At 44.6% G+C, this 21,833-nt stretch overlaps 1 protein-coding gene across 2 annotated transcripts in view; it reads left to right on the top strand.

Moving 5' to 3' along the window:
* The first annotated feature begins 243 nt into the window (after positions 1–243).
* LOC110485950 ((E3-independent) E2 ubiquitin-conjugating enzyme UBE2O) overlaps positions 244–21,833 on the top strand; it is a 44,815-nt gene continuing 23,225 nt past the window's right edge. For both annotated transcript variants that reach the window (XM_036940621.2, XM_036940620.2), the window contains exons 1-7: positions 244–897; positions 17,774–17,833; positions 18,194–18,304; positions 19,814–19,911; positions 19,994–20,057; positions 20,649–20,792; positions 21,005–21,114. In XM_036940621.2, the coding sequence (XP_036796516.2) occupies positions 517–897; positions 17,774–17,833; positions 18,194–18,304; positions 19,814–19,911; positions 19,994–20,057; positions 20,649–20,792; positions 21,005–21,114 (968 nt within the window). In that variant the 5' untranslated portion in view covers positions 244–516. The remainder of the gene's footprint in view (positions 898–17,773; positions 17,834–18,193; positions 18,305–19,813; positions 19,912–19,993; positions 20,058–20,648; positions 20,793–21,004; positions 21,115–21,833) is intronic.

Below are 21,833 nucleotides of genomic sequence, written 5' to 3'. Positions count from 1 at the left end.
AGTGGCGAAAAATGGCACAGAACGCCTATTCGAGCCCGGGCTACAGACTTGTTGATGAAATTGACGTCTTCTCTTTCATTATGTTTGCATTTCTGTAAGAAATTAAATAAATAAAAACATGATGATGAACATGGCTGTGATATTTGTTTAACTTTATTGTTAGGCTGTGTCCAAAGGGGGGCCCCAATCCTACGAAATTGGCCACATTACATCATTAATTTGTGTCATCGTGGAGCAAGCAACACCTGCCCGTGTGACTAGAATATCAAGAAAGATGTGCTATAATAACGGTGTGATATAACTGTCTGCTGTCTCAGACTCATTTATTCAGAGTCAAGGCCGGTGGAAAAAAACACCTTTGTCAATCTGACAGACCCTCGACTCTTCTCGGAGTGCATTTACGCAGCGCGCGCCCTACCGACGTAAACACGTGCACTTCCCTGGTTACAGGTTTCTCTTTTTTTCTTCTCCACCATCTCTCTCCCTTTCTCGCATTATTCCCTGACAACTGCAGCGATGGCGGAACCGGTGGCATCGGACGCAGCTCTTTCTCCGGCTGTAAGCCCTGGCTCGGAGCCTCCATCCATGGCGCTCTCTCCTTCTGCAGGCGGCTCCCAGCGGCTTCTTTTCTCCCACGATTTGGTGTCAGGTCGGTATCGCGACTTGGTCCGGTTCGGCCTAGTCAGAATGATACAGGGCGAGGAGGAGTTTGATTCAGACTCGGACCTCGAAGATGGCGGAGGTAGAGGCGGTGGTGGTGGTCGAGGAGGTGGCTGTATCCCCTGTAACTCGGACACCGATAGCAGTGTTGTGGACAGCCTGGCACCTCTGGGAAGGGGTTTTGTCCGGGTGCAGTGGTACCCAGAAGGAGGGAAACAAGACATACGGGAAACAAAGGTAATTGTCTGCTAACGTTAGCTAACTAGCCACACTATGTTTTCAACGTTGGTGGTAACATTTAGTGAGCTAGCTAGCTCCCAGCACAAGGTGTGCTTTCCTGTTATTGACAGCTGGTTCAATTAATTAGTAACGGTACACCGCCACCGGTTCAGCACGCTATAACCAGCATTGCGAACGTTTTAGGCGCGCTTGTGTACTTGTTTGTTGCAATTACTATACCTAGCTTCAGCATATTGCCCACATGTCTTGAAATGTGCTGTTCAACTGGGTGTGACATAGCATGTTTGGCTAGCTAACTTTTTTTATTATTGCTTACTGGTTAAACGACTAGCTAGTGTGCTAGTCATTTATTTAGGTATAACCAACATTCTCCACGAACCAGTTTAGCTAACTGGCAGGTTGGCTAGGCTACCTTGCTAGCTAATGAAACGCACGTTGCTGATCAATCAACTAGCTAGTTTGCGTCTCAGGTTTTCAGTAAATGAATCATTGACAACTTTTGTAGGAGAGGGAACACTTGCTAAAACTGCTGCTTAAACAATGAGATAAAGGACTTTAACTGAATCATGTAAGGTGGTCTCTGGCTGATGCTGTATCTGACACTGACAGCTCAAGCTAGCCATGACCCATCGTCATATGAGATTGCTAAAATGATATCACTGATAGAACAATGACCCAGACGTTTCACCGGATCTATAAACCTGAAGCATCTGGTTGACGTATCCACTCACCACCAAATGTGATGAGCGGAAGCCCAATTGCCGGCAGTGGGAGATGGATTCTGACCGACTTTCTGCTAATTTTGTCATTGATGAAGCATATTTGATCTCAATGCAGTTTTCTGTCCCCATAAGAAGCGGTTGTTTAGGAGGGCGAATTGAGTTATTGCACACGCGTAGGCCTTCTCTAAAATGCAAATACATGCTAGAATGCGTCAATATGGGTTCTGCCCACCTCCTTGCTTGCTCTGCCCACTATTATTAATTTGCTCCCATAGGACCACAGCATGTTGTTTCCATCTTGGGTTAGTTATACAAATCTTTGATTCTATGCTAAACCCTCCACTACACGAGGAGTCAGTTTAATCAATGATACTGATGGTGTAATGTTAGTTTTCCATTGGCCAAAGGCAGTTTTAAAGTGGATAACATTCTGCATGACTGACATTTTAAAGTGGATAGGTTTTGCTAACGTTTCATTTATTATTAACAATAATACATCGATACAAAGCTGTAAATGGTATTTAATAACCTTGCCTATGAATGCATTTCACAGTAGTTACCAAACTTAGTCGGAAGCAGGTTGAGGCTATCGCTATATTACATAGGGAAAGATAACCTATGCCATCACAAAAAAAATCAAGTTAAATAGGGTCCAATCTATTCACAATATTAATTAAAAAGAAAGGTTGCCCAAAGCAGAGTATCCAAGCGCTCAAAGCCCATGCATGAACGCTTTGTCGAGCCAGTATCATTACAAACAAAAAAAGAGAGCTATTGCCGTATTGACATAATGGGATTCAGTACTGCAGTAACAGGGAGCTCATTCCAGGGCCTTATGGAAAAGGGTCACACTGAGGGAGTGGGGATGGGGTTGGGCCTAGAAGATACTCATGGTGAACAGTGCTGCTCTGTCCTCTGGAGTAAATGTGTAAAGTTCTAGCAATGGATTCAGGGTCTGGAAGTCAGGACAGAGGTCTAGTCATGTATATGTGGGGATAACAATGGGTCAGGGATGTTTACCTACACACACAAGGGTGACTCGGCTCTGTGTGACTTTGAATGCCAGTCTTGTTTTAGGCCTTAAACATTGCCCTCCGTGTGTGTTTTTGTCCTTATCAGTTTGTGTGTTTGTCCAGCCTGATCTGTGTGTGTATTCTTCCTCCCTGTGTGTGTGCGTCTGTTTGGCTGTCCGTTAGGGCTGGGAATTGCCAGGGACCTCACGATACAATATTGCGATACTTGGGTGCCGATATATGTATTGCGATTCTCATGGTTCTACATGTGTTGCGATTCATTGTTCCAAACATATTGCTCAGTATATGTCTACTGCAGAGGGACAAGAGCGCCATGAGAACTAGTTTTGATCAGTCATGGAAATAAAAGTGCTGAAAACATATGCTACCGATTTAAAAAGGAGATGGGAAATGACTGGAGTTGATGCAGATGCACCGAACTAGTGCAAAAATGATATAGTCAATACAATATGATCTATTGTCAAATAATATCCCGATATATGGAACTGTATCGATTTTGTTTTCCCCCATCACTGTTGTCAGTGTGCATCCTCTGTCTACCTACTGCTCAGACGGTGTTTCTTCAGTCACATATTCTCTTGAGCAACTCAAAGATTCACATCTATAATTCATAACCAGGCCACTTCCTGCGGTATGCAAAAATGGCATATTTCCAAGGAAGTCTGTCCTGACTGCTTTTATTTCTTACCTACCTTCCTCTGCTTTATACCCATTTTCACACACTTCCGGGGACACTGGGGTACGAGAAGTCAGTACCTTAACCCTAGTTTTGTATAGCCATGCATCCAAATCATGTCACACCAACCTTTTGGAGGTCTGAAGAATTGGCTAGAATGGTGTGCAAATGTTTTAGTGGATTTTACATTTCAAGAACCTCTCCCCACGTGCTCGTGGAAGGGGTGCTGCGTTATGTTAGTCACTGTTTTCCGACCGGGTAGGACACATTTCGCAGAGTTGTTGTGTATGCCAGTTTGTAACATTGCAGGAAATATAAGAAAACCTAGAGGACGAACAGAATTCTGTTTTGCCAGAGATGTGCTCTATACATAAAATCGAGTCGTTGAAGGCACTACCATTCCTCTGCTAGATCAATACATAAAAATATGCTATGACGTGTCTACTTACAGCCTATGGTAAAAGTTTAGTCTATCAAGTGTTGCCGACGGTCTCGGATTTATTGAAATTGAAAGTAACCACCAACACGGCACACATCAACATATTTTGATGGGATTTTAATCCCCTATTCCCGACCACTGTTGCTCCTACGGCACAAACTAATTTAGTGGGCACCTTTTTCAGCTCCGCCCAAGCAAGGGATTGGTTTGATGTGTTGTAAGGCGTCACTGGTTTCCACCCCTTTGTAGCTACTTTCTGCCATTGACTTAACAAGGCTTTCCTATTAGGGAAGCCTGGCTACCTGATTCACCAGCCTCTTTGTCTCCCTCACTGCTCCTGCAGTTGTTATTCCTCAAAGGTTTTTACCAATGAGGAGTTCACTCAGGATTCGTATGACAGATATTTACTTCAAGACAGAGAAGGTGAACAACATAGTCTCGACATGCAAGTAGATAGGCCTACGGCTCAGGTCTTGTGACTTGTTGTCTCAACGTGACGCATGCGTCCGTGAGGTAAAGTAGAACTAATTCCCTCTCGTATTCAGTTCCTCACAAACGTACTCGGAGAAAGCGTAATAGAAAAAGAAGCGTTCCCCGTGGGGTGCAAAGCTTGCATTTCCCACTGTCACCTCTGTAGTTTTCTTCTTCAGATGTAAACTTATTACTCTTCATCAAGTTTCCCTGTGGAAACTTGTATAGATGCACGCCGCTGCCTCAACAATGGCAGACTGACACTATTTTTATCTGCACTGTAATAAGCTATGCCATGTTTTCCTGATGAAATCTTAATTACATCTCCAAAAGGAGAGTATGGTATGATTGGTCTCGGATCTGCCACTGGCGTGGCGCTGTTTCAATCACTTCCCAGAACCTCATTATCCAAGCCGGTCAAGAACATGCTTTGCATATTTCATTCACCGCCAGACTCTAAGACTGAGGGATATGTGTAAAGCTTGGCACATTGCGTTGAGCCTCATAAGAAATAATGGGTGTGAGGTATCACATCCGGCCGTGATTGGGAGTCCTGTAGGGTGGCGCACAATTGGCCCAGCGTCACCTAGGTTTGGCCGAGGTTATGAATTTGTTCATAACTCACTTGCCTAGTTAAATAAAAGTTCATCATTTAAAAAAAAAAAAAAATCTTAAAAATAAAATATAATCTAGGTCAAGGACACCGCCTCTCTCTGTGATGTCTTTGTTTGAGCGGGCAATCATTTTCCTCTATAGTGATCTCTCCATCCAACATGATTGGAAAGGAAGGTGCGTTGCTATGCTAGTTCTATCAGAGGTGGACTACTACCCAATGTTTCAAATTTGCTTTCTTCAAGAATTAAAAATGAAATGGCTTTAATGAGGCTCCGTTGAATAGAATCTATAGCTACCCGTTTGAAACCTGATTGGATAGGAAGGTGCTTTGCACTCTCGCAATGGTGGGCTAGTCATATTAGAAACTGTACAAAGAACCCCATGTTTCAACCTTGCCGTCTTCTTTAAGACCTGTGTGAAAAGCTGTTCATATTGGTTAAATGGAATAACCACTAACTCGAGGTGCCTCCTGAATAGCAACCATTACATCGCTAGCCTAGCAAGGACGCTGGGACTGAAAATAGTGCATCTCTTGACTACGAAGGACATTGTTTCTCAATGAGGCTAAGGCATCTATTGAAGGTCTTTGACAGGGTTCATGCTGTGGAAGCCTGTGGCTGCCTACAGTTCAGTGACGGTGAGCACACAGCGGCATTGCTAGAACACTAGCTAACTCAGCCCCGTTGCTGCAGTATACTGTCTAGCCCTCCCTAACTTTCTTATGATAGGCTTTCCAAGGCTATGACTGCAGCAGGTAGCTGACAGTGGAACGCAGGGCGTGGTACTGAGGTCGGGGCGATGGTTTCCCTCCCCACCCTCTTATCCCTTATTCAAGGCTGTGCTCGGAGACGGAGCTGTCAGACGGGGGTCTGAGGTGACCGTGACGCCTAGGCCCTGGGGGTGGAGTGTGGCGTGATGCTGCTAATGACGGTGGGTGCAGCCGGGGCCAGGGCCTACTGCTGCCGACTCTACTGCAGAGAGAGAGAAGGGAGGAGAGAAAGAGGGATGGAGAGAGTAAGGGGAGAAAGAGGATGAAGGGAGCTGGGAAGAGAATGAGGGGGCACGAGGGAGAGATGGGCTAGCTCTGGGCAGATGGTTGCTATGCTAATGAAGAGCTTTTTGTCCTTAAGTGATAAGGCCCCCCCCTTCTGTCCCATTGGTTCTTTTAAAAAACATTTTTTTTAAATGTCTTATTTTACCAGGGTCTATTTTTAGAGGTTTTTGTTTTCTTGTTGCAAGCAGTTGCAGTTATAGGCCTAACCCCTTAGTTTGCTGAATAGGCCGATATCTCTTTTTACATACCGATTCGGGAGTATTTGGTCTCCTTTTGTTGTCCGGAAGGTAGAGTGCGGTCCTTTCAGGATGCTGTTTACAGGTATTGCTAATCTATGCTAGGCAAAAATTCTGAGTATTAGCATTCACCCGTATTGTTTATGACCCTGGTTTATCCAGGGTAATGAGTGAGTATTCCGTCGATAATGGCCTGTTGGGCACTGGAATGTGGTTGGATATACATTAGGTATCACCACACGACTAGCTGAAAAGGCATTAGAGGTGTGCTCTTTAGAGGCTCGTAAGCAGCACAAGGCTCATGCTTTGTTTTTCTGACCTCGGCTCTCCCGCTCTGTCCCCTCTGGAGAACATGTCATACATAAGCCATGGTCCTATTTGTCACCTTTGTCACCTTTTTGCCCCGTCATCCTCCCCCCGTCTCATTTGCTGCTTTATTGGGCTGGCCTGTCTGCTAGTGATGTATGGGGAGGTTGGAAGGATCCATCTCTGTGATGGGTGCAGTCTAGGTTTTTGCCATAGCACTACACAGCTGATTCATATAACCAACTCATCAAGCTTTGATCATTTGAATCAGCTGTGTAGTGCTGAGGTGAAAAAACAAAAGGTGAAACCAGGGGTGCTGGACTGAGTTTGGGAAGCCCCTGGCCTATACAGTTGATGCCTTGTAATCCTTTGAGTCACTCCACATGTGCTGGTAACACCTTAGCCTTCTCCAATCATATTGAGACATCAGCCATCTTGTCGTTATTAATTATCCAGCCAACTCATTAGCATGGCGCTTGAATAATTGCCATTAGTGGTTAGCCATTCCCTACTGAGGAGGCTTAAACGATCGCAAAATTAGGGTGTCTGTATTTAGACGACGGATGATCCTAATTGACTTACAGTTAAGACTAAACGACTGACACCACCGTGATGTTACGCCATTCTCCTCACATGGGAATTGACATGTCGTCATGACGTGTGTTTTGACGCAATAAACGCTATGTAGATTTTTGGTTACTAGCCTCTTTGCTACTTAGCAACCTGGTCCTAGTCCTGCGGTTCTCAGAGAATAGGCAAAACTGCAGGCCCGTGGTTGACTATTAATGAAGTAATCCGGGACACACTGCCAAGTAGCCTCAGTGTAAGAAGGGAGTGTATGAGCTTGAGTAATGTTAAGCAGGTGCCAGGGCCTTAGCATAGAGTGGACACACACACACACATGTCACACATTCACAAGCAGCCAGAACAAGGGATCATCAGCAGATTGAAAGTGACAGGTCTGGAAGGTGAAGAGGTGTGACAGCAGGTGGAGGTGAGAGGAGAGAAGCAGCTAAGTCATCTTAGATCCATCCTTCCCTATAGCCTAGGGCTCGAGAGAATAGCTTTGGTAACTCACTACAAAGATGTGAAATGATAAGCTATCCTCCCTCCTCCTCCTATCCCTCTCTTCCCCTCCTCCCTGTCCCTGTGGAGTTCTGTTCTGGAGATTGCAGAGCAGTGATGTAATGTGGAAGGGTTGTTGTCAACCACACCCCTCCTGAGATTATGTATCTGATGCACTCTCTCTGTTTCTCTCGCGCTCTCTTTCTAAGGGCTTCATTGGCATGGGGAAAATATTTGCCAAAGCAAGTGAAATAGATTATAAACAAAAGTGAAATAAACAATAAAAAAGGAACCGTAAACATTACACTCAAAACAGTTCCTAGGATATTTGAGCAGGAATCTGCATGCAGAGCTTCAATTTGGTGTTTGTCCCCATTTTCTGAATGCTTTTTTGGTGAGAGGATCCCAGACCTCACAACATTAAAGGGCAATGGGTTCTATAACTGATTCTTCAAGTATTTTTAGTCAATCATAATTGGCATATCGAATTTTATGTTCCTTTTGAGGGCATAGAAGGCCCTTCTTGCCTTGTCTCAGATCGTTCACAGCTTTGTGGAAGTTACTTGTGGCGCTGATGTTTAGGCCAAGGTATGTGTAGTTTGTGTGCTGTAGGGCAACGGTGTCTCACTGAGATTTACTTTCGGGGCCCAGGTCTGACAATCTGTGCAGAAGATCTAGGTGCTGCAGAAGCACCAGATCATCAGCAAACAGTAGACATTTGACTTCAGATTCTAGGAGGGTGAGGCAGGGTGCTGCGTACTCTTCTAGTGCCCTCGCCAATTCGTTTATATGTTGAGGGTGGGGCTTAAGCTGCATCCCTGTCTCACCCCCTGGCCCTGTGGAAACAAATGTTTTCTGCCAATTTTAACCCTGCGCTTGTTGTTTGTGTACATGGATTTTATAATGTTGTATGTTTTCCCCCAACACCACTTTCCATCAATTTGTATATCAGGCCCTCATGCCAAATTGAGGCAAGCTTTTTTTAAATCAACAAAGCATGAGAAGTCTTTGCCTTTGTTTTAGTTTTTTTGTCAATTTAGGGTTTGCAGGGTGAATACGTGGACTGTTGTACGCTAATTTGATTTAAAGCCAAATTGACATTTGCTCAGTATATTGTTTTCGCTGAGGAAATGTGCAAGTCTGCTGTCAATTATAATGCAGAGGATTTTCCCAAGGTTGCTGCTGATGCATATCCCACGGTAGTTATTGGGGTCAAATTTGTCTCTACTTTTGTGGATTGGGTGATTAGTCCTTGGTTCCAAATATTGAGGAATATGCCTGAGCTGAGGATGATGAAGTAAAGTTAATTGGAATTTGTGGTCTGTATATTTCATTGAGGATCCCATCAACTCCACAGGATTTTTTTTTTTGGGTTGCAGGGTTTTGTATTTTGTTCTGTAGTTAATTCTCTCTCTGCCTCGCTCGTCCTCTCTGCTTCTCTGTGTGTGGTAGATGTGTCCACTGAGGACTTGCGGAGAAAGGCCGGCTGGCCGCAGCCTTTCTCCCTCTGCAGTATTGACACCTCACAGTGGGGGAGACCGGCTGGTTCTGTGTCTGGCTTTCTTTCACTGTTGTTTTTTCCCTCTGCCTTGCTCTTCCCTCCCGCTTTCTTTCCACCCCTCTCCATCCACCTCCCCTTATCCGTCTGACGGTCTCCCTGTGTCCTATTGCCCTGCCACTATTTTCCCTCTGCCTTGCTCTTCCCTCCCGCTCTCTTTCCACCCCTCCTCTCCATCCACCTCCCCTTATCCGTCTGACGGTCTCCCTGTGTCCTATTGCCCTGCCACTATTTTCACTCTGTCAGTTACTCTCTCTCGCTGCTGACCCTTCCTCAGCTCCCATCAGTTGTTCCAGAAGTATATAGTGGTTTTATACCGGACTGTCAGTTCTCTTAACGCCACCTGGTTCTCCTCTCCCCCAGGAGAACATGTGTAAAGGAGCTTTGTGGTTCCCGCTGTCTGGATCTATGGACCTCCAGCGCTGCCAGACATGGCTGGTCTGATGGAGGTGTGTGTGTGTAGAATCCTTTTGTGTGTAGGTGTGTGTGTGAGAGAGAGAATCTAATGTGAGATAAATATTTGATCTTTATCATTTTTAAGTGTCAACATGGTCAATGTGAATGGAGAACAGGCGTGGCCCAAGGCTGCAGTCTCTCTCCTTTTCCTCTATCCTTCCTCCTGCACCCTACCTGGAGAGTGTGACTCGTTAATGAGCCCAGGAAGACAAAACCAATACTGTTGCACTAGGAATGTGCATCTTTCCCTTTCGAGACAATTTGACATGGGTTCCGATGTGAAACATGAACAAAACATTTTAGTTTGACGTGATTCGGTTTGATTAGAGAAACGTTCAATACGATTCGATGCACTAACATTTGTTGCATAAGTTACATTGATGGAAAATGAGATCTCTGTCTCTGTCCTAACCCAAATGTAGCATACCTGATTCAGCTTGTTAAGGTCTTGTTGAGCAGCTAATTAGTAGAATCAGGTGTGTTAAATTAGGATTGGACTGAAACCCCACAAGACAGTAGATCCCCAGGAAGAGGATTGGACTGAACCTACAAGACAGTAGATCCCCAGGAAGAGGGTTGGACTGAAAACCCACAGGACGGTAGATCTCCAGGAAGTGGGTTGAGCAGCCCTGGTCCAAATGGTCTAAACGTTTTATTTTCCTCCCGCTGATCGAGCATTGCAGGTAGAAAAAGCAATTGTCCTTGTTATGAAATGAACTTCACCCTGTATATTTAAAAATGACCATATACACTACCGTTCATTAGTTTGGGTACACCTCGAAATGTCCTTGTTTTTGAAAGAAAAGCATTTTTTTCTGTTTTAAAATTACATCAAAGTGATCAGAAATACAGTGTAGACATTGCTAATGTTGTAAATGACAATTGTAGCTGGAAACGGCAGATTATTTTTTTTAATGGAATATCTACATAGGAGTACAGAGGCCCATTATCAGCAACCATCACTCCTGTGTTCCAATGGCACGTTGTGTTAGCTAATCCAGGTTTATCATTTTAAAAGGCTAATTGATCATTAGAAAACCCTTTTGCATTCAAGTGCCTAGTTTGAGAAACGGACACCTTACAAGTCCTCAACTGGCAGCTTTATTAAACAGTACCTTTTTTATTTTTGGATTTCACATTTATTTAACCAGGTAGGCCAGTTGAGAACAAGTTCTCATTTACAACTGCGACCTGGCCAAGATAAAGCAAAGCATTGCGACACAAACAACACAGAGTTACACTTGGAATAACAAACATACAGTCACTAATACAATAAAGTCTATATACATTGGTATACCTGATATTGCGTGGGTTTGTTCAGCATGCAAAAGGACTTGTTGCTCAATCACCGTCAACACAGTTGCAGGCTTAGTTCGACACTGAAGGAGAGGACGCATCAGTTGTCAGGTGCTTTGTGATTGGGGGGCTTGCAGCCAGCCAAGGTCGTCTGTCAGTCATCAGAGTCCATTGTCTATATTAGACCGGCACTCTCTACATCCCTGAGATGAGACATGGTAACATGTAGCTGAGACCTGAAAGCAGTGGCTACTTGCCAGAGCCCCAGCCTTTTCCATTGTCCATTACAGGGGTTCCCAAACCTGTTTATTTTTTTTTCCCCATTACCCCATTTTGAGCTTTTTTTTTTTTTTTTTGCAACCACACCATGTAAAACAATAAGGTGATGTCATCAACAGCCAGTTAATTTGTTTTATTTGATTTAGGGCTATGGCAGTCAATTACAAATCACTCTGACTGTATTTTTAAACGGAAGGAAGTATGGTTTGAAATACTGAAATGCATCAAAGACATTGGAAAGCGCAGAAGGTCAGGCGTTTTGTAGGAAGAAACACTCACGACCACATTGAGTGTATATTGGAGGTTACTCACGTAACCGCGGTTCTATGAACCAAGCGGCAAATTATTATGGTTATTTTTCTGAGTTTCTCTCGCCACCCCATGGTCTCAACCCCTAGTTTAGGAAACGCTGATCTATCACCAGACAAAATCGCTCCATCCTTGAGACGAGACAAAGGAACAGATCTGCTTTGTTAGCCTTTAGCCTGACCGCTTCGCTCGCCCCTTCAGAGAAATGTCCGCTTTGTTAGTGTGTGTGTGTTTGCACTAGTGTGTATGAGAAAGCCCCCCCCCCCTCTTTAGCGGCACCTTTACAGAACAGCCTGCTGGTTTCCAGGCTGCCGCTTGATGCTGTGCTGCTGACTAACAGCCATTGTTATTGGACAGTTACTGGTGCCTGAACAAAAGACGCCAATACCGGGGTTTCTTTCCAATACACACAGGTGTTTCCATTGAATTCCTGAACAACGCCATCGTGTCGACCAGGCAGTCGTCCAACATATGACTCACGCAGACTAAGGATATTTTCAGCATTTTCCCCTCTGGATATTTCTAGCTTTAGGATCATTGTTGGGACAAGGGGAAAACCTGTGTGTGTTTCTTTGTTAGTAGTTTCCCATAGTCTATGTATTGCACATAGGCCATGTAATGTGAGAGAGTTTTATGTATGCACATGAGCAATTGGGATTTGTGCAATCTGATTATGCATACAAATGGGATACTGTGTGTGTGTTCCATGGCCACAGGAGGAGCAGTGATTTGTGCAGGATGCGGCGAGGCACAGATCAGCTCATTGAGCAGTGAACAGGCAGGCAACAGATGAGACAGTCAGTTGTGACATCTCTAAGAAATAGCTTCCTTTGGTGGGCCAGGGGAGAAGGGGGAAAAAAAGAGAAGACTAGAGAAGGGAGAGGGAGGATATTCATGCTGTTCTTTCTCTGCGCTTCTATATGAGATGAGATCAGTGACTGTATACCCTTCCTCTGCCATCTCCCTCTCATCCTGCCCTCCTCTCCCTCTGACTATTTCTGGGAGTGGAACCGCAACTGTGTTACAAGCGTACCATGAATAATGAATGTTAACTAAGCTAAACTGCATTGTTTTGATAGCTATATAATAGCCATGGTAGAATATGCTTTCTGGAAGCAGTGCGCTAGTGTGTTTATATTGTAATGTAGTATCTTAGTACTTCACATGGTTGCTTCTGTCATATTTGGTTGAGTATGTATTGATTTTAGCCTCATGGTTCCTACGCAGCGAGACAGTTGCTGCATCCGCAGGCTGCCCCGACCCCTCTTCTCCATGGCAGAGTTAGAATCACTAAACACACTCAGGGGACTGTGTGCGCATGCTTCAGTGTAGGCCTATCTGTGTTTGTGTAAGTGTGCATGCATGAGTGTGTCCAGTCTCTACACTGGGACTGGTGTGACTACTAAGACGGAGTTGTGTGTAAATGGAGCGTCGATCCTATCTTGCCCGCCTCCTCCTCGCCCCACAATTTACAGGAGTAAGGTTATAGTCCAGACAGCAGAGCCTGAAAACATGGAGATAGCTGCAGCTGGCCTAGCCCAATCAGATTGTGGTGTTTGTGTGTACAAGAGATACAGGAATACAAGAGTAATTGCTTTTTTAAAAATCTCCGTAATGTCCAATTTTGGCTAACACACACTCGTACCCTTCCCTTCCATTTCATAACCACACGTCCTCCCTCCTAATTTTCTCTCATCTCTTCCTCCTCCTAATCATCTCTCGTCCTGCCTCCCTCTCTCCTCCAGAATTCTATTGTAGGTGATGGCATCCGGCTGGCAGCTGCCACCCATTAGAAGGAGCAGATTGACGCTACTAGTGTTAGCCACATTACACTGATTTAGTATTATGGAGCATGTTGCCACCCCACCGCTAGCCTATCCCTGGCTTACTGAATGCCTCTTGCCTTTGAAGAGCGCTCTGTCTGTCTCCCCACATTTTGAGAACAGTACGTGTCATCACGTGGAAAATGGAATAGACCGCAATGATGCTGATTTGACTCTCGAGTGGGTCTGTTGCGTGGTCTGTTTGTTTTCCTGTGTGTAATTCCCATTCCCCAGGCCTGTTCGTCTACCGCATCAACGTGGTGGATGATTATAGATATGCCTAAATTATAGCTCAAACTGTGAGGAAACGGACTGTAAAGGCTATTCTGAGTTACTTTTATCTTATTGGGAATCTGTTTTTAAAGTTATTGTCTGTTTCAGAAATGTATGGAGTAGAACAGATACGAACGGTTGTCTTTTCAAGGAGTCTGTCCTCTATTCATTACAATTCTCCCGCAACATTCTGAACATTTTATCTCACCAAGTGTGTTAACAGGAGAATGGTGCTTGGAGGCACAGGGATTCCCAGTCATCCTATGAATTATTGGGTTTTGTCTAGAAGAGATGCAGCTTTTGCCAACTGACTTTTCGGTGAACTTAAGCAGCAGGTTAGGAGGATTAGGTTAGCGAAAATGCTTAAATATATATTTTGTCAAATTTGCAAAAAAAATGGATCTCATCTAGACAAGACCCAGCTACAGCCTTACCCAGTCAGTCCCAACCCTATTTATCCTCCTTTCTCCATTCACTCGTTGATGACTTCCACCCAGTAAATTCTGATTTCTTTTAGTAATTTCCCTCTATACCAATTCCTTCATTCATCCATCGGTCTATCCCATTATCTACCCACCAACCTATTATTAGGCTATTGCAGTACATAGGGCTGCCAGGGTATATAGATCATTTATAATTAGTAGTGCCTCTCTTAAACTGCCACTTTCCTGCTGCAGTGGCGCTATTTGGGCGTTTCATTTTGGTATTTTATTCACTGGGATGTTTTGTAGATTAACAAAGGCATCAAGGGCATCATTCCAACAGTATTTTCCCAGTTCTGTGTGTGTGCGCCGAGAGTGAGACTGAACTGAACCCTCTGACATGCAAATGTTGATCTTCTACTCGGATGCTCTTATCCCCGCTTCCCCAGAGATCCCTGAATAAACTCAGTGCATTGTCTCTGTACGACCTTGTGTGTCATTCGGATGAGCGAGACCAGGCAGGGTGAAGTTGCGGTCAAAGTCGAATATCATACCGTGTACTAAACTAAGCAACAACAAAAAAAGTCTTATTTTCAGGACCTGGTCTTTCAAAGATAATTTGTAAAAATCCAAATAACTTCACAGATCTTCATTGTAAAGGGTTTAAACACAGTTTCCCATGCTTGTTCAATGAACCATAAACATTTAATGAACATGCATCTGTGGAGCGGTCGTTAAGACACTAACAGCTTACAGACGGTAGGCGATTAAGGTCACAGTTATGAAAAGTTAGGACACTAAAGAGGCCTTTCTACTGATGCTTCAAGGAGGCATGAGGACTGCAGATATGGCCAGGGCAATAAATTGCAATGTCCGTACTGTGAGATGCCTTAGACGGCACTACAGGGAGACAGGACAGACAGCTGATTGTGGTCTGCCACTGCGAGGACAAGTGTAACAATGCCTGCACAGGATCGGTGCATTCAAACATCACACCTGCGGGACATGTACAGGATGGCAACAACTGCCCGAGTTACACCAGGAACACACAATCCCTCCGTCAGTGCTCAGACAGTCCAGCCTCTCTCAGCCTATTGCGGACAGAGGGCTTGTAGGCCTGTTGTCTGGTGAGGACCTGCCTTACATCACTGGCAACAAAGTCCCCTATGGGCCCACTGTAGCTTGACCGGACAGGACTGGCAAAAAGTGCTCTTCACTGACGAGCCGCGGTTTTGTCTCACCAGGGATGATGGCCGGATTTGCGTTTATCGTCGAAGGAATGGAATGAGCGTTACACCGAGGCCTGTACTCTGGAGCGGGATCGATTTGGAGGTGGAGGGTCCGTCATGGTCTGGGGCTGTGTGTCACAGCATCATCGGACTGAGCTTGTTGTCATTGCAGGCAATCTCAATGCTGTGCGTTACCTCCCTCATGTGATACCCTTCCTACAGGCTCATCCTGACATGACCCTCCAGCATGACAATGCCACCAGCCATACTGCTCGTTCTGTGCATGATTTCCTGCAAGACAGGAATGTCAGTGTTCTGCCATGGCCAGCGAAGAGCCCGGATCTCAATCCCATTGAGCACATCTGGGACCTGTTGGATCGGAGGGTGAGGGCTAGGGCTGTCCGTCCCCCCCCCCCCCCCCAGAAATGTCCAGGAACTTGCAGGTTCCTTGGTGGAAGAGCGGGGTAACATCTCACAGCAAGAACTGGCATATCTTGTGCAGTCCATGAGGAGGAGATGCACTGAAGTACTTAATGTAGCTGGTGGCCACACCAGATACTGACTGTTCAAATAAAAATCGAATCAAATTTATGTATATAGCCCTTCGTACATCAGCTGATATCTCAGTGCTGTACAGAAACCCAGCCTAAAACCCCAAACCGCAAGCAATGTAGGTGTTGAAGCACGTTGGCTAGGAAAAACTCCTTAGAAAGGCCAAAACCTAGGAAGAAACCAAGAGAGGAACCACCTATGAGGGGTCCTCTTCTGGCTGTGCCGGGTGGAGATTATAACAGAACATGGCCAATGGTCAAATAATGGGTCTGGGACAGGTAGCACGTCCGGTGAACAGATTCCATAGCCACAGGTAGAACAGTTGAAACTGGAGCAGCAGCACAGCCTGTTGGACTGGGGACAGCAAGGAGTCATCCTTGTTACAACTGTTACTTTTGATTTTGACCCCCCCCCCTCCTTTGTTCAGAGACACATTCCATTTCTGTCAGTCACATGTCTGTGGAACTTGTTCAGTTTGTCTCAGTTGTTGAATCTTATGTTCATACAAATATTTCCATAAACGCAGTTGACAGTAAGAGGACGTTTCTATTTTTGCTGACTTTACATACATGGTGACATGACTATTTCACAATTTTGTTACATTACATAAGTATTCAGACACTTTCTTATGAGACTCAGTTGAGCTCAGGTGCATCCTTTTTTAAAATCCTTGATGTTCCTATAACTTGATTTGGAAAGGCACACACCTGTCTATATGAGGTCCCACAGTTGACGGTGCATGTCACAGCAAAAACCAAGCCATGGTGTTGAAGGAATTATCTGTAGAACACTGAGACAGGGAGCTGACCAAGAACCCGATGGTCACTCTGACAGAACTCCAGAGTTCCACTTTGGAGATGGTTGTCCTTCTGGAAGGTTATCCATCTTTGCAGCACTCCACCAATCAGGCCTTTATAGTAGAGTGGCCAGATGGAAGCCACTCCTCAGTAAAAGGCACATGACAGCCTGCAATGAGTTTGCCAAAAGTCACCTAATGACTCTCAGACCATGTGAAACAAGATTCTCTGGTCTGATGAAACCAAGATTGTGATCTTTGGCCTGAATGCCAAGCGTCACGTCTGGAAGAAACCTGGCAGCATCAATGGCAGGGACCGGGAGACTAGTCAGGATTGAGGGAAAGATGAACTGAGCAAAGCACCGAGAGATCCTTGAGCGCTCAGGACCTCAGACTGGGGTGAAGGTTCACCTTCCAACAGGACAATGACCCTAAGCGCATAGCCAAGACAATGCAGGAGTGTCTTCGGGACAAGTCTCTGAATGTTCTTGAGTGGCCCAGCCAGAGGCCGGACGTGAACCCGATCGAACATCTCTGGAGACACCTGAAAATAGCTGTGCAGCGACGCTCCCCATCCAACCTGCACTTGAGAGGATCTGCAGAGAAGAATGGGAGAAACTCTTAAAATACAGGGGTCAAGCTTGTAGCGTCATACCTAAGAGGATTCGAGGCAGTAATCACTGCCAAAGGTGCTTCAACAAAATACCCGAGTAAAGGGTCTGAATACTTATGTAAATGTGATTTATGTGTTTTTAATGACAAATTTGCAAAAATGTATAACATGTTTTTGCTTTGTTGTTATGGGTTATTGTGTGTAGATTGATTGCCGGGGGGGGGGGCATTAATACATTTTAGAATAAGGCTGTAACGTAACAAATGTGGAAAAAGTCGAGGGGTCTGAATACTTTCTTAAGACACTAGTGTTCTGTCAGCTAAGGTGTTGTATGTATTTTTTGGCATAGGTGGGATTATGTGCAGCGCCCTACAGACACTGCTTATTGTGGTTTGGAAAAGGTTGACTAGTATTTGGCACAGGCTACCTCACTGCTGCCATATCACTATTGTTGTCAGGAAGCAGTCAAAGACTGTGTTCAGATGAGATGATTGGGTTGGTAACCGGCACCCAGTGGCATCCCAGCTGCCACCAAGATGCTAAAATGACCCCTGAAATTAGACCACTTGAGTTGTCGGTCTTGTCTATGTATTCTATGATGTTCTCATCTCACTCCCCCCCCCCCTCTTTTCTCCACCCTCTGTTGCAGCTGAAACTTATAGATCGATCCATCGTTATCCGAGACATTGTGCGGCGGATGAATTCTAACGTAAGCCGAGCTCCCTCTCCTGTCGTATCACTACACTGTGTTAGCTGATGACACACTACATGACTAGTGTACCAACACAGGATGACTGTCCAGGCTGCGGTGTTTGATGTAGAATGTGCTAACATGCCTTTATCAGAAAGCTCTTACCTGCCATCTTTGTTAAGATGCGGACTGATGCAAGCACACTGATATATTGAGTAAACATTTTAGCGTAGGTGTATCTTAAGCTAATATCCAACACCTGTCCCTAGGTGGTATTATTGAGAACGCACCGACACAAATTGGTGCGTTGTCTTTGGATAGAGCGTAGGGCGACGGTGATATGGTAACCCTTGTCTTGTTTGCGGTTGTGGTTTCCAGGACAACCAGTGTGGCATCGTGACCAACATCGACATCGAGTGTGCTGTAAAACTAGTGGGGACCAACTGTGTCCTTTACCCTGTCAACAGTAAAGACCTACATCACATCTGGGTAAGAAAAAAACAGATGCCATAATGTTCTCTTGAGCACCCTATGTCCACAGAGAAGTTGCAAGATAGAAGCATTTCCATGTGATTTATCAAATTAATTTGTTCTTGTTAGGATTTCTATTTTAATGAACCCTTTGCTTATAAATACTCATTTAATTAGACTATTCAATTGTCTTGTCCTTCTCGAGTATCTCCTGTGGTAGCCTATGCCTGTAAGGTGGTCCATAATTTACACCTTTATTCTTTGGCAAAGAGATACATACTAACATAGTACGAGTCAAAAGTTTGGACACACCTACTCATCCCAGGGTTTTTCTTTATTTTTTAAATATTGTTTCCTACATTGTAGAATAATGACATCAAAACTATGAAATGACACAATCATGCAGTAACCAAAAAAGTGTTAAACAAATCTAAATATATTTTATGTTTGGTTAAAAGTACATTTGTGGAATTTCTTTCCTCCTTAATGCATTTGAGCCAATCAGTTGTGTTGTGACAAGGTATGGGTGGTATACAGATGATGGTCTTATTTGGTTAAAGACCAAGTTCAAATTATGGCAAGAACAGGTCAAATAAGCAAAGAGAAACAACAGTCCATCATTACTTTATGACATGAAGGTCAGTCAATGCGGTCGCAAAAACCATCAAGCGTTATGATGAAACTGGCTCTCATGAGGACCGCCACAGGAAAGGAAGACCCAGAGTTACCTCTGCTGCAGAGGATAAGTTCATTAGTTACCAGCCTCAGAAATTGCAGCCCAAATAAATGCTTCAGAGTTCAAGTAACAGACACATCACAACATCAAGTGTTCAGAGGAGACTGTGTGAATCAGGCCTTCATGGTCGAATTGCTGCAAAGAAACCACTACTAAAGAACACCAATAATAAGAGACATTATTGGGCCAAGAAACACGGGCAATAGACATTAGACCTGGTGGAAATCTGTCCTTTGGTCTGATGAGTGCAAATTTGAGATTTATGGTTCTAACCGCCATGTCTTTGTGAGACGCAGAGTAGGTGAACGGATGATCTCAGCATGTGTGGTTCCCACCGTGAAGAATGGAGGTGTGGGGGTGCTTTGCTGGTGACACTGCCTGATTTAATTTAGAAATCAAGGCATACTTAATCAGCATGGCTACAACAGCATTCTGCAACGATACGCCATCTAATCTGGTTTGTGCTTAGAGGGACTATTTGTTTTTCAACAGGACAATAACCATAAACACACCTCCAGGCTGTGTAAGGGCTATTTGACCAAGAAGGAGAGTGGCAGCATCAGATGGCTACTTTGAAGAATTTCAAATATAAAATATATTTTGGTTACTACATGATTCCATATGTGTTATTTCAGAGTTCTGATGTCTTCACTATTATTCTACAATGTAGAAAATAGTACAAATAAAGAAAAACCTGGGAATGAGTGTGTCTGAACTTTTGACTGGCACTGTATGCGTACCACATCAATGTCTCTGTTTCAATCATTTGTTTCATGCGTGTCCCCTGCTAGTCCTTCATGTATGGGGACTACATAGCCTACGACTTCTGGCTGGGGAAGGTGTACGACCTGACCAACCACATCATCCTCAAGCTGTCCAATGGAGCCAGGTACAAAATCTGTCAATTCAAAACGGTTTCATTTACATCTGTCTGCTTCATGCTTTGCCTCAACTTCTCTCTACCACTGCAGGTGTTCCATGAATGTGGAGGACGGAGCCAAGCTGTACGACGTCTGTCCGCACGTCAGTGACTCGGTAGGTGAAATGCCACGAGCTGCGTTTTTTTGTTGTGTGAAAACGTAGCCGTCTGCCCTCGTCCACTGCACTTTACTGATCTGCTAAGGCTGGCTAGGTGGAAGCAACTGAAATGAACTTGCTGCTCACAGCCTTGCGCTTCCTATTCCTCCTTATTGACCATAGGTAGTGGTGTAATACTTTGTAACAGGGCTGGGGGTCAATTCCATTTGAGCCGAGGTCAGTTTAGGAAACCGATTTTTGAAAATTGAGTTTAAAAGGAATCGACCCTAATCTTGTTTAAGGTAGCAGGTGGCGTGCGTCCAATATTAATCGGAAACTGTTGGGCGTTGACTGGGGATATACCTAGGTGTGACTCCTGTAACACTTTGGCTGTTTTTTCAGAAACAACACAACCGTGTCTACTTTTTCTTATTTAAAAAAAACAAAAAACACACAACCTTGTTAAGTACTAGCTATGTTCTCTTATCACTTGTTGAAACGACCAATGAGCAGCAGGATATCTTAGAGCTTTTTTAGATTCTCAAATGGACTGGTTAAGGGAAACTGCCTCTGTGTGTTAGTGAGATGCATCTCCTCCCTGGTTGGTAGGGTCTTTTCTTCGACGAGACCTATGGTTTCTACCCAGGCCAGGTGCTGATCGGGCCGGCCAAAGTCTTCTCCAATGTCCAGTGGCTCTCCGGGGTCAAGCCCGTACTCCGCAAGAAGAGCAAGTTCAGGGTGGTGGTCGAAGAGGTATGATGGCAATTTGCGCATTTTATAGTAGTACATTATTCACAGGCAATAACTTGGGCCCTGAGTTTTCCTGTTTTTTACTGACCCACATACCTTACCACCTAATAATAGGCTTAGCTGCTGAAGTACGTGTGATGTCACTGCTCTAAATGCTCATCTGTGTTTTCATGTGACACCCCCCCCCCCACACCCCTCCCCCCTCCCCCCCATAGGTCCAGGTGGCGGAGCTGAAGGTGACGTGGATCACCAAGAGTTACTCCCCCAAGGGCACGGACAGCGTCTACCCCCCTCCGTCTACCATCTCCCAGGAGAACCTCTGCAGGTACTGAACTGCACCCCGTTTGTCTGTTCATTTCAATTCTCTACGCTGACCTTTTTTTTTACAAGAGCACGTGTGTGTGTGCCTAAGTTGACAAATGTAGGCGCACACAAAGAACTTTAGTAGCATAATGACACATATTTGAGATATTAAAGCTAGAATCCTTAATTTTTCTAGGTGCGCTGGTACTTCAGAATTCCAGGTAGCACAGCAAATATTTTGCCGCATATGCGAGTAAAATGATCGCACTCTAGAGTCCTGTATTCGTAGATTCGTTTTACCATCCATCCACACTTGGGAGCACAGAGGCTGCGGTTTTCCATTTTATAGATATACAGCGTATGAGCAGTCTATTTCTGGTTGACACACATTATTTATATACACACCTCACAATCACACCTCACACTTGCATGCATGTCTTAATTGGATGTTTACATGAACAGGGTGAAGTTGTAATTTCATACAAGGACCGCGTTCGTTTTCAGCGAGCTGCACTGTAAGCCTATGGTCTGAGCTGGAGAAAGAGCAGCTTTTCTCAGTGAAGTTCCAAATGGTCACAACCATTCGCTTTTGAGATGGGCTGGTATTCAAAGATGTGCTATATTGACCCCCTAAGGTCGCTGTCCATGCCCCCGCGGAAATCTGTTTAGCTTAATAAAAATATCCCCATTTTAAAAATCTGTCCGTTTTTAAGGTTGAGATCTGCATTGGATGCGTCTCAA

This window comes from Oncorhynchus mykiss, chromosome 13, assembly GCF_057628025.1.
Source record: "Oncorhynchus mykiss isolate SJ-2025 chromosome 13, ASM5762802v1, whole genome shotgun sequence".
NCBI classification, from domain to species: domain Eukaryota; kingdom Metazoa; phylum Chordata; class Actinopteri; order Salmoniformes; family Salmonidae; genus Oncorhynchus; species Oncorhynchus mykiss.
Note: the sequence above shows the minus strand (reverse complement) of the source record. Positions and strands in the feature narration are given on the sequence as shown.